At 59.8% G+C, this 12,067-nt stretch overlaps 1 protein-coding gene and 1 long non-coding RNA gene across 4 annotated transcripts; one reads left to right on the top strand and one right to left on the bottom strand.

Annotated features, from left to right (window-relative positions):
* The first annotated feature begins 226 nt into the window (after positions 1-226).
* Positions 227-9,595, top strand: CFAP410 (cilia and flagella associated protein 410). Of its 3 annotated transcripts, none has more exons than XM_030806275.1 (7): positions 227-540; positions 2,076-2,094; positions 3,741-3,787; positions 6,272-6,501; positions 7,516-7,687; positions 8,608-8,698; positions 9,159-9,595. In XM_030806275.1, the coding sequence occupies exons 1-7, from the start codon at positions 464-466 to the stop codon at positions 9,285-9,287; spliced, it is 765 nt and encodes a 254-aa protein (XP_030662135.1). In that variant the 5' UTR covers positions 227-463; the 3' UTR covers positions 9,288-9,595. The 3 variants fall into 3 exon arrangements, with proteins under 3 accessions (XP_030662135.1, XP_003277414.2, XP_030662136.1); XM_003277366.4 differs by having other exon boundaries at positions 8,605-8,698; XM_030806276.1 differs by lacking the exons at positions 227-540; positions 2,076-2,094; positions 3,741-3,787 and adding an exon at positions 5,467-5,842 and having other exon boundaries at positions 8,605-8,698.
* On the bottom strand, positions 3,742-5,744 carry LOC115833154. Its single transcript, XR_004028599.1, has 3 exons — positions 5,652-5,744; positions 4,580-5,414; positions 3,742-3,913 (listed from the first exon to the last, which is right to left on the bottom strand). It is a non-coding gene; the product is annotated as an uncharacterized LOC115833154 (long non-coding RNA).
* Positions 9,596-12,067: the final 2,472 nt, after the last annotated feature.

Raw genomic sequence — 12,067 nt, 5'->3', positions numbered from 1 at the left:
TCCAAGAGTTTGAATCGCGTAACTTGGAGCTGTGTAGTGCCCATCCCATCCACGCTAGGCCCGCGCTCAGAGTCAGGCCTAGGCACTCGGCCATGATGCGGGTGGGACCGAGCCCACCGCCCTCGGTTCCTGGGAGCAGCAGTTCAGCCCTCACTGGGCAGACTCGGGGACCGCCACCTGCACCCACCCTCTGCTCGCCGCGCGCTTCCGGGGTCGCGTTAGAATCGCGTCAGAGCCGGGCGCCCCAGGCCGCGCATGAGCAGGAGCAGAGCCAACGTGTCAGCAGCGCCCAAGCGGCCCCAGCGCGCTAGCGTCGCCCCGCTGTCCTCACCTAGTCGCCAATGGGCTCAGGATCCGCCCCTGACGACGCGGGCCCCGCCCCTGGAGACACGCGCCGCGCAGTCGTCACCCGCCCGGGAGCAGGAGGCTGGGGACGCCCGCCGGTCGGGCCTGGGCGGCCGCCATGAAGCTCACGCGGAAGATGGTCCTGACCCGGGCCAAGGCCTCGGAGCTGCACAGTGTGCGCAAGCTCAACTGCTGGTGAGGCAGGGCCTGGCCGCGGCCGCCCCGGGGTCGGGGGAGGAGCCGGGGCGGTGAGGGGCGGAGCCGGGGCGGGGAGAGGGCGGAGCCAGGGCTGGGGAGGGGGCGGGGGCAGGAGTGGAACGGGGGGAAGGGCAGGGGCGAGGGCGGCGAAGGAGCCACGGGTGGGGGAGGGGAGGAGGCCGGGGGTCGGGGGTCGCCTGAGCCCCCCCATTTCCCGGCCCGCCTTTGCCCAGGCTGCCCTGTGGGCTGGATCTGATGTCTGGGGTTGCCAGCAGTCACTGGGACCAAGTCGAATAGGAGAGAGAACTGAGCTCTTGAGGACTGAGTCAGGAAACACGTTGGTGATCAGTACTGGGGGCGGCTGTGCCCAGGGTACTCCTGGCAGGTGACAGGAAGGGACGTGGGTGCGGTGGGACCCATGCAGGCTGAAAGGCGGGTAATGCTGAGTCTCACTGGGCCAAGGAAGACCAGGAGCTTCCAGAGGAGGGAGCCTGGAGTTGAGGCCTGCAAGAGTTCCAGGGCTCCCTGGGGACTCAGCGGAGTCACTGCGCCGTGTCAACCGGCCGCACCGTGCAGGCGGGCGTGGGGGTCAGGGAGAGCAGACGCTTCCTCCCAGGGGTGTCTCCAGACTGCCCAGAGTGAGCTCTTCCCTGTTAATTAAAAAGCTTTTCTCTCTGCCCTGGCGTATCTGGTGTTTTGGCTACAATTCATCTGTGTCATTTGCTTTCAATAATGCATTTCTTTGTTTTGCATGGGGTGGTCAGTACTCTCACTAAGCTGGGAGAAACAACAACCCTATTTCAGGCTTTTAAAGTTTGCTTCATAAGGTGCCTGTTCACCCTTTGAATTTGGCCTCTTGTTTATGAATTTCGCCCTTGTTTATGTCTGTCAGTGAGAGAAATGAACCTTCTGCTACTCAGGGACCATGAGGAAGAGTTCATCTTTTTGTGTCTTACAAATGGAGCACCGCCTGCTGCTCCTTATCTAAAAAGTACCACCCCAACGTCAAACATACAGTTTAGTTGAAAATCAACTAAAACAATTGTTTACACCTTTGCCAGTTATCTGGGCAACCTTCCTTTTTTGCCATGCCATTAAAATCCTAGAATCTTTTTTTTTTTTTTTTTTTTTTTTGAGACGGAGTCTTTCTCTGTCCCCCAGGCTGGAGTGCAGTGGCGCGATCTCGGCTCACTGCAAGCTCCGCCTCCCGGGTTCACGCCATTCTCCTGCCTCAGCCTCCCGAGCAGCTGGGACTACAGGCGCCCGCCAACACGCCCGGCTAATTTTTTGTATTTTTAGTAGAGACGGGGTTTCACCGTGTTAGTCAGGATGGTCTCGATCTCCTGACCTTGTGATCCGCCCGCCTCGGCCTCCCAAAGTGCTGGGATTACAGGCTTGAGCCACCGCGCCCGGCCTAAAATCCTAGAATCTTAAGGTTTGTAGGGAGTCATCGGTCATTTTTGGAATTTTTGTCTTCAGTATTTTTTATTCAACTTTAACAAAATTAAAGTATGTATCTTTTCTCTCCCTAGGGGCAGCCGCCTCACAGATGTAAGTATTGCCTCACAGATGTAAATATTGTGCTGATCATCTCCAAATAGCCTCAATCCCAAATGTTGTAGCTTCTTTCCCAAGAGAATTTTTAAGTTGACAAAACTGCACCTATCAGTTCAGTCCCACACTTGGTACTTCGTTCACTTAGCAGTTTTCGTTCTGCAGAACCACTAATGGAAAAACAATTCTCTAGTGCCAGGCTTATTTTGCAGTTCCCGTCAACATCCCTATAAATGAAATGCCCTTTGTCACTTGGTCGCAGAGGAGGGGAGCAATAGTTTGGAACTTGCTCTCACCTGGAAAGCAATCCCAGGAGGGTTTGTTTTACTTTGTTAAGGGGAAGTTGAAGGTCTACACCCCCTCTTCTTGGTCACATCTAGCCTCGTACCCCCTACCGCTACCCCAAAGGCAGGCAGAGAATAAGCGCTGCTGGGAGAACTTGAGCGTGTGCGTCTGGGAAAGATTTTTTTCTTCTCTCCCTCATTCTCTTTCTCAGTCCAAAATGTCCCCAACTTACACAGGGATCGCATACCAATTGTTTCTTTCCTTTTTTTTTTTTTTTTTTTTTTTTTTACATGGAGTCTCGCTCTGTTGCCCAGGCTGGAGTGCAGTGGCACGATCTTGGCTCACTGCAACCTCCGCCTCCCGGGTTCAAGCGATTCTCCTGCCTCAGCCTTTGAGTAGCTGGGACTACAGGCAACCACTAATTTTTGTACTTTTTAGTAGAGATGGAGTTTCACTGTGTCGGCCAGGCTGGTCTCAAACCCCCTGAGTTCAGGTGGTCCACCTGCCTCAGCCGTGTGAGCCACCATGTCCAGCCCAATTATTTATCTCTTTATTCTCCTTTGTTTTTTTAATTTGAACTGTACATTTCCTTAAAGACAAAAAAAAAAAAGCCTGGCTACATGGCACCTGGATGTAATCTGTTTTGTGCTGTAACTGAAATACTCCATGTTTAGCAGTGAATATACAAATGTACCATGTCCATAGACACGAGTCCCTTATACATGGGATGCATCTGACTAGGCTGTGAGTTCATTAAGGTTGGGGCCCTGCCAGGCACCCAAGCGCTGGTGCCATGCCTGACGTATGGTGGGCTCTCGCATATGTGGGAGCTTTGCAGGTTGTGAAGGCTTTGTGGACCACTGGGCACCTCACCCCTGAATTGACAGTACCAGTGTGATTTGAGATCCAGTTTCAAGCCTGTCTTCCTTTTGGCCCAGACCTGTTATCAAGAAGAGATTTCCACCCTCTCCTTGCTTTCTATCCCTGCATAGGGGGCATTGGGGTCCCCTTACCTGATGTCCTTTGAGGGCATCTAAAGTAATGAATGCTCTGTCTCCACTGCTGGCAGCATCTGACAGCAACGATGCTGCTGTAAAATTTAATAAAGAGAGTGCGTGTAAGGAGGAGCCTCACATTTCTCCTTCAGTCTGCGGGGCGTCTGGGCTGCAAGGTGGTGTCAGAGGGGAGCCTGGCATGCTCCTGGGCATTCACCCTGGGCACACTGGCTGAGCAGGGCCGTGCCCCTCAGGCCCCGGAAGTGGGTTGGCCATGGCTTCGACAGTTCTCTGTGGCTGATGGCAGTGCGGCCGCGATGCCCTGCTGTGCCATGCTTGCTAGTCATGCTCTTTTCCTCCTAGATCTCCATTTGCCGGGAGATGCCCAGCCTGGAGGTGATCACACTCAGGTACCTCGCTCCTGCCAGCATGCTCAGCCTGGGGCCTGGAAGCCGGGGCAGAGCCTCACGTCCCTCCAGTGGGACCCAGCACTGTGACATAACCTGGAAACCTCCAGCACAGACTGAGTGCGGCTTCTAGAAGGGGAGGGGCCGGGACATCGAGAGCTGGGCCTACCCTGTGGCCCCCATGTTCAGCCCTCCTTCCTAAGAGCCTCACCTGGGCCTCCTGATGGCTCCTGTCCCCTGCCTGCCCTGCTGTACCCCTGCCCACCCTTGGCCTGTGTGCTCCGATAAGCCATTGCTGTGTTCACTAGGCCAGTCAGTGGTGGAGCCAGCCCTCCTAAGGATTCACAGTGGCCACATCTGCCCCGGGACCCCAGAGTCCTGGCCTCTTCTGCCCCCCAGTGCCACCACTGCTTACCAGTTTCTCTGCACCCCATGACCTGTGCCTGTCTTCTGGGGTCACTGCCCTCCCAACAGACTAAGGGAACCTTGAATGAACAAATGTTACTGGACTTTGAGGCAGTTGGGGTGTATTTGGGGGCTCTGGGGAAGAGAAGAGCTCCCTTTACCCTGAATTCCCTCCTGCCTACTGTGGGACCCAGGGAGGGAGCAGACGCTCATGGCTCACCACTGCCCACCAGACGCTGGATGGGTGCCTTCTTTGGGTTTCCGCATTTAAAAGCTCACAAGGGTTTAAACCCTGTGGGGAAGGCCCACCCCTCTGGCAGCTCAGAAGGCTCCAGGGCTTGCGCTCTGAGAGTGGGTGTTGCAGGCCCCTGGTCCCTGACTGTGACCTACCTTCTTGATCTCACAGGCAGCTGCGGGGTAGGCCAGCCCCTGCCCATCCTCCGTAACGCCCTCCAAGGTTGGCATTGCCATGTTGATGCCCGTGCCCAGCCTGCTGCCCACCATGGGCTGAGGCCAGTCCATCTGGTGTTCAGGCATCCCCAGTGCGGGCACCAGCCTGTCTTGCCCGAGCCTTGCTGAATGAATGAAATGGGCTTGGAGGCATGTTCCTGGGTCAAATCTCAGCCCTCCCGTCTATTGGCTGGCTAACCTTGGGCGAGGCATGGCCCTCTGTGCCTCAGTTTCCTTTCTGTAACATGGAGGTATTACAAGTGCCCACCCCACAGGGAGACGAGGAGGAGATGGAGCCCGAGTCCAGAGGTTGAGCCGGGGCGCGCGTGCCCGCCCAGAGGTTGAGCCGGGGTGCGCGTGCCCGCCCAGAGGTTGAGCCGGGGTGCGCGTGCCTGCCGCGGGGCTCGTTTCACTAAGTCAGGCGACACAGTGAGGATGGGATTTCAGCCCTGCCTCCGAAAGGCTTACCTGACAGGGAAACGTGGAGCTTGTGGTTCCCACGGTGGCAGGAAGCTTGGGGCGGAGCTGTGGATCCAGCCCTGTCCCTGCCGCTCACTGAGTCACCCAGGGGCCACAGGGCCTCCGAGCATCAGGCCGCTCGTGTGTGGGGCCATTTCTGTCACATCTCAGGAGGGACAGGATCCCGAGGGTGTTGACCGAGCTCAGGTGCCTGGTGCCTGCACGCCTGACTGCCCTGGAGCGGAGCAGGAAGCCTGGAGGCCACGGGTGTGGTCCGCACATCACGCCGCTGCCTGTGCCTGGGGCAGACTCCATCCTGGAAAGAGTCCCACAGCCTGAGTTTTGCTCTTGGTAAAATGGGGCAGCCTCATAGCTAGGTGCTGCTGAGACAATACCTGGGAAACCCCGAGTGAAGGGATGGCATGGAGAGGGGGGCTCAGCACCGCAGGCTGCCCATGGGGGCCTGGTAACCGCCCTTCTGAGGCGCCTGCTGGATGCGAGAGCAGCCCTCCAGGCAGGGGGCCCTGGCTCTCGGGAGGCGGACGCTCCGCACCTTTGAGGGCCTGCGGGAGCGGCTCCGCGTGTTCGCCTGCGGAGGGGACGGACCCCACGCTGTCGGGTAAAGCCTGCAGGTCTCCGCTCCCGGCCTCCTGCGTTTCTCTACTTCTCTGACGCATCCACATTCTGTAGAATGGAAATGAGGCCCATCCCCAGAGTTGTCGCCCTCAAGCGGGGGTTTGGAAGGTCCGTGCTCACTCCCATGTCACATGGAGCTGGCTCGTAGTTTTTGCCAGGAGTTTTTCTGGCCGCTCCCTGCTTTGGGGCGACATGATATGTTCCTTGAGAGGCCTTAGTTTTCCTCACCTGTGAAGGAGGGCCACATCCCCCACCTCCCACACTCTAGTGCCCTGAGGAGCTGATGCGGAGCGTCGGGCCAAGGGGCTGTTGCTGGCGGGGTCCACCCCAGTCCGCCTTTGAGTTCAGGGCCTGGCCTTCCTACAGCTCTCTCCTCGGCCCAGGTCCGCTGCACATGACTCGTGACATCCGATTTGGGCTTCTCAGGAGAGGGCAGGGACACAGGTCCCTGAGTGCCTTTTACTGGGGGTGGGGATTGAGAGGTGGCCTTGGGGGCCCTGGCCACGACCCTCGCCGACTGTGCTGGTCTCCGTGCAGCGTCAACAGCATCTCCACGCTGGAGCCCGTGAGCCGGTGCCAGCGCCTGAGCGAGCTGTACCTGCGGAGGAACCGCATCCCCAGCCTGGCCGAGCTCTTCCACCTGAAGGGGCTGCCGCGTCTGCGGGTGCTGTGGCTGGCCGAGAACCCGTGCTGCGGCGCCAGCCCCCACCGCTACCGCATGACCGTGCTGCGCACCCTGCCGCGCCTACAGAAGCTGGACAACCAGGGTAGGTGGCCGCAGCGGGGTCACCGGCCCTCCCAAAACAATCCCTGGAAGGGGATGTCCCCGGCCCTCTTTTCTCTTCTCCTTTTCTGCAAATACCTGGTCTGGCGGGACACAGATGTGTCCTGTGAAGTCTCTTCCAGAGGCTGTTCCCCTAGCTTGTGTCTCCTCTTGATCCCGCCGCCCGAATGCAGCAGCGCAGCGTAGGGTCCCTCCTGGGACTGACAGTTTGCATATGCCCCGATGACCGCAGGACCTGGTAGCAAAGCAAAAGGGTTCCTTCTTTGCTTCTGTGAGTAGCAGCCCTGCTCTGACCATCGCCATGCACCATGGCGAGTGAGGGCGTCAGTATCTGGCAAGCAGCGTCGCACTGGTCCACAGGGACTGGGCAGGCTCCACGGGCCACTGTGAACCTAGGGTGGCGGTGCCATCGCGCTCCCGCCGTGGGAAGGGGCTGCCCAGCACCGCAGTGCCCGCTGCTGCGCTCCACCTATTGGAGGCGCTCGTGCCTCCTCTGGCCAGCGTCAGCACCGACACAGTTTTCCAGGCTGTGGTTTCATGCTGTTTGTTCATCCTTGGCATTCTCAGCACACTAGTGTCTCATCCTTGTCAGGCATACGGACACTAATATTTTCTTCCAGACAATTTTATTAATATTAGTAATATAAACTTTAGGGAAATTGATATGTGAGTAAAATGGAATAAATTAAGGATGATCTGTTCCTTTTTCTATTGTGTCTTAGTTGAGGTTTTGAGGAGTATTTGCTTCTGGCCAAGGCTGGTGTTGAGATTCCTGAGCAGCCCTCCACCATCTGTTGTGTGTCGGCCCGTGCCAGGCTGGGGATGGGACAGTGAGGAACCGGCTCCTACTCTGGGAGTTGTCCCTGGAGGTGGATACACTTGCATGCATTTCACAAGCAGGCTGTGCCTGAGGCTGCAGTAAGGACTGGAGCTGCAGTGCGTGTGGCCTGCACGTGGGTGAGGCCACTCATGCTGTCTTCTGTCCTTCATCCCAAAGCTGTGACGGAGGAAGAGCTGTCCCGTGCACTGAGTGAGGGAGAGGAGATCACCGCCGCCCCGGAGAGAGAGGGCACAGGCCACGGCAGCCCCAAGCCATGCTGCACACTGAGGTCCCTCAGCTCTGCTGCTGAGACTGGCCAGGACCCGCTGGACAGCGAGGAGGAGGCAATGTGAGGCTGGAGGGCAGTGGGGACTCCGCAGCCCGTCCCTGTCCCCCAGGGTCCTCCCACGGGGAGTGAATGGGGCTTCCTGTGAGCTGCATCTCTGGGAAGTGAGGGAGAGGGATTATCCGGGGGAGTGTCTGTTCTCATCCATATTCTCTGGGAGTGACTCAGTGCCCAGGTAGTGATTTCAGTGGCAGGTCCATGTTTTGCCCAACAGTGGATGTGCCAGGGAGCAGGAGGGGGGTGAGCCAGGCCCCGTGCCTTGGCACAGAGAAGGCTTGCAGCACCAGAGCTTGTGAGGTGCAGGGAGCCCCTGGTGGGGGGTGTGGCCTAGGGCCACAGTCACTGGAATGGTTTGTGGGCACGGCCATCAGTGCCCGTACGGCCTTGGGCCTGGGGGCCGCGGAGGGGCCACAGGGCTGACTGCAGTGAGACGCCGGCGCCTCCCAGGGCAGTTGGCTGCAGGTCACGAACACATTTGATAGAAGCTGGGCGCTTCTCTCCTGCTTGGCAGATCACGCCTGCTGCTGGTGCCTGTGGTGGGGGCATCGGGATGTGATCTCCATTAGGCATCTGCCGTCCGGCACAGGGCTTGACCCCATGGTCAGGAGCTCTCCCCCCGCATTTGTGTGTTCGGGTGGCCCCCACCCTGTCCCCGAGGCCCCGGGTGGAAGGTATTACAGCTGGGGAGCCCCAGGGTGCCGGGAGGGCACCCCACACGTGAAGTAAGTGCCGGGCTCTGTAGGAGCTGCCATCTGTAGCCCCTGACCTCACAGGAGTTGCCTCCCTTTTCTTGCCCCCGTGTGCCAGGTGGGATTTGCATGAGCCCCGCCTTTGCTTGGATGTGACCTGCAGACAGGGTTTGCAGAGGCCCCCGCTGCCACGAGCCCCTGACCCTCACACGCCTGTGTCCCTCTCACCAGCAGCGCCCGGGGTGAACTTGGCCTGAAGCCCCCTTCCCAGGACCAGTTTCCTTCCTTCTCACCCAGGGATGCTTTGAGCAGCCACAAGAGCAGGGTGAGTGATGGGCTGCTAGGGGGCCGCTGCTGCCTCTGCCCACTGCACAGAAATCGTGGGGAGGGAGGATGGAGCCTCACAGGGCCTTGAAGAGCTGCGCCCCAGTGGGAGCTGCGTGTGTGGGTCTGTGAATGCGCACACACGTGTAACACGTGCCCCGCACGGAGCCCTCCTGGCCCCTCAGCCTCTCCTGGTCTCCTGGTCTGTGGAATGTGGGCCCAGGCCCTGCTGGGCTGAGGGCAACAGGAGTCACGTGGAAGAAGCGCCACACACATGTTCACAGACAGGGCTCCTCCTCTGCTCAGATTCTCCGTGTGTGCCGGTCAGTCACTTGGACGGCCCGCACCCCCGGGACCAGTCGCTTTGTGGTGGGGCATCGCTGGCCAGGCCCCAGCCCTTGTGGAGGGAAGCAGCCTCGCGGTGCTGGGTGGGCTTAGCCCGCACCTCTCTCTGCCCCCAGAATGTCCTGAGTGCCATCCTGCTGCTGCTGCGGGAGCTGGACGCAGAGGGGCTGGAGGCCGTGCAGCAGACTGTGGGCAGCCGGCTGCAGGCCCTGCGTGGGGAGGAGGTGCAGGAGCACGCCGAGTGACCGCAGGACCTGAGCGCCACTCCACCCTCCACGGGGACCCCAGCGTCTTCCCCAGCCCCCGGGAGCTGGAGGGTGGCTGCCACGGCCGCAGCCCTGGCCCCACACAAAAGCCTCCCTGGTTCGCCACATCGGCCGAGGGCAGGAGTGGGTGTTAGGTACCAGCTAACCAGGGCGGTAGAGATGCTGTCCGCACCAGTCCTGTCCCCAGGACTCCCCTTCTGTGGTTTGGTGGTTCTGGGCTGGCCTGGGCTCTTAAAGGGAGGATTTTGCAGGCTGTCCTCCCTAATAAAAGATTTTCCCAAGGTTGATCTGGAGGTGACATTTCCCAAGGCATGGTTGTGACAGTCTTCCTGAAAGTAAGGGCCGTTTCTCCACAGAATGAGGAGGTATTCACGGATGGCTTTGCCGATTCCAGCCCTTGGTCCTTGGATAGATTTCTGTTGCACAAGGGAGACTTCGACAATGCTGGCATCCACAGGGACATCTGCCCTGAGCTGCTCTCAGCAGGCAGCACCTCCCGCATCCACGGGAGAGGGTTTTGTTTTCTTGGCCGGGCTGGGCAGGTGCGCCTTCCTCTCTCTCTCCTGTGAAGAACTGCAGGAGGGCCCTCAGCTGTGAGGCTGTGGATGAACAGGCCTGTTTGCTCTGGGGTCCGGGCCTGGCACAGGAAGCAGCTGGACTAGGGGAGTCCTTGGAGCATCTGAGAGGGGTTTTCTTTCCTCTGGGAAGAATCGCAAGTCTTATGAGGATGCCACAATCTGGGCAGTGACCCGCGGCCCTGGGGACCTTCCTAGTGCCCCCCAAAACCAAGGAAGCATTCACGTAAGATGGGGAGCCAGTCTTCCAGCTGGTGTGTAGGAAAGCCAGCTCCCTGGGCCCTTGTCCTGTGTGGGGTTGAGATCCAGATCTCCGTGAGATGTCCCCGTCCTCCACTGAGCGGTGATGCGTGACCACGCGTGCAGGCCGCTGTTCTCCCAAGCTCGGGGCCATGCCGTGCCACCATCACCAGAGCCAGCTGCAGCATTGGGGCAGCCACTGTCGCCGGACTTGGGGAAGCCCAGGGTGAAGACAGTCGCTCCAGAAGGTGTGTGATCTCCGGGCAGTGGGGAGTGGAGTCACCACTCGGGACACAGAGGGTGGACAGTCTTCAGGCCTGTGTCTCCTTGGGACTGTGGGGTGGGTGCCCTCAGTAAAGCGCTTTGTTGGAATGGTTGAGGTCGTTTAAATTGAGTCCCTTCCACTTCCCCTGCCATGCGCTGCCGTGGGCATGTGGGGCTTACACCGGCGCCCTCCTGCCCCACACCGTGCGCACCTTGGGTGGGACCTGTGGGGGCAGCTGCCTGCGTTCAGCCCCACGGTTCCCCCTATCCCCGTCCCCACCATTGCCGCCTCCAACCTCAGCCTCCTGCATGCTCCCCCTCCCGACACCTCGTCACCCAATGCCCCCAGCCATGGAGGACAGCCAGAAGCACGTCCAGCTCGGGGTACCCCACAGTCCCACTCCACTCCTCCCCAAGTCACCCCAAAAGTGGGTTCTCAAGCCGAGCAGCACTGCCATCACACTGTCCCATTCACCCAGTTCACAGGAGAGGACCAAGGGCCCAGGAGGCCGCATCACTCTGCCCAAAATACCAGAAACGCCAACTCCACGCAGCCAGAAGTGGGCCTGACGCAGGCGCTCGCCACAGCACGTCGCCCAGGAGGGAGGCGGCCACTGTCCCGGGCATCAGCCACAGGCCACCACCTGGGTGCAGCAGCTGAGTGGCAGCTGAACAGGTTCTAACACCTCATCAGGCAGGGCAGGCCAAGGGGGGTCTACTCAGAACTGAGTCCTGATCCCAGACGGTGTGACACAACAGAGCCCCCAAGGCATGCCTGTGTGGTTCCCTGGGCCTGCGAACCCGTTCCTCTGTTCCTTTGAGACAGAGCTGCAGACCCAGGAGCACTGTCCTTAGACAACTGTCCCCTCCAGGGCCTGGCCCCAGAACGGCCCAGCTCAGAATGAACTAGAAGGCCACTAGGTGTGGGCCCCTCCACCTCCAGAGTGAAGCAATCTGGAGGCCTCCGGCACTAGGGCCAACACAGTGAGGGGCTCTTGGGAATATCAAGGTGCCCGACGGCAAGAGGGTCCGCAGCCCCTTCACCAGGTCCCTAGAGCCACCTCACTGGCCTGAGCTCAACCAGGAGACGCCCAGGGGCCCTCAATGTGGCCCTTAGAACCCTCCAAGCCAGGGTCTCCCTTGAGATACCTCCTGTGTCCCAAAACCACATCCCCAGGGTGGCACTGCAGGCAGGAAGCAGCCCTCTTGGGCAAGCACCTGCCAGCTTGGTGATGCAGAGCGTGGGCTTCGACGCTAAGGTTAATAGGCATCCTGCGAGCAGGGCGTCCACCACCCCATAACCACCTGCAGGACTCAGCCCCAGCCCCTGGTGGGCACAGCTTTGCACTGCCTTCTCTTCCCCTCTTGCGTGTCCACCATCAATGTCTCCTGGATGCTGGCTCAAGTCAGCCACCAGCCTGCAGGTTGGAGACCCCCACTCAGGCTGAGGTTGGGAAGACAGAGGAGTGAGGCTGTACCCTTCTGCCCCCAGGGGAGGACCAGGAGGGGCTCAGGTCACCCTGGTGGCCCCCAGGGAGTCCTGGAGAGCGCCTGTGGCCTCCTAGGGCACATGTCCCTTTGGCCTGGCCCAGGCACTGGCCAGAGGGCTCTCCACCCCTGGGGCCGCTGCCCACTGGGCTGGCCGCACGGTGCTGCTCCCCTCCCTCCGAGGAGTTCCGC

The sequence above is a fragment of the Nomascus leucogenys genome, chromosome 25 (assembly GCF_006542625.1).
Source record: "Nomascus leucogenys isolate Asia chromosome 25, Asia_NLE_v1, whole genome shotgun sequence".
NCBI lineage: Eukaryota > Metazoa > Chordata > Mammalia > Primates > Hylobatidae > Nomascus > Nomascus leucogenys.
This window is presented reverse-complemented; position numbering and strand designations above follow the sequence as displayed.

What these genes read in the sequence shown, in the direction of transcription:
- CFAP410 (XM_003277366.4), top strand. Translation starts at nt 464, where the DNA reads ATGAAGCTCACGCGGAAGATGGTCCTGACCCGGGCCAAGGCCTCGGAG. An exon ending in ACAGAAGCTGGACAACCAGG is followed by an intron (nt 6,502 to 7,515) that starts GTAGGTGGCCGC and finishes TTCATCCCAAAG; the next exon opens with CTGTGACGGAGGAAGAGCTG. An exon ending in TGAGCAGCCACAAGAGCAGG is followed by an intron (nt 8,699 to 9,158) that starts GTGAGTGATGGG and finishes CTCTGCCCCCAG; the next exon opens with AATGTCCTGAGTGCCATCCT.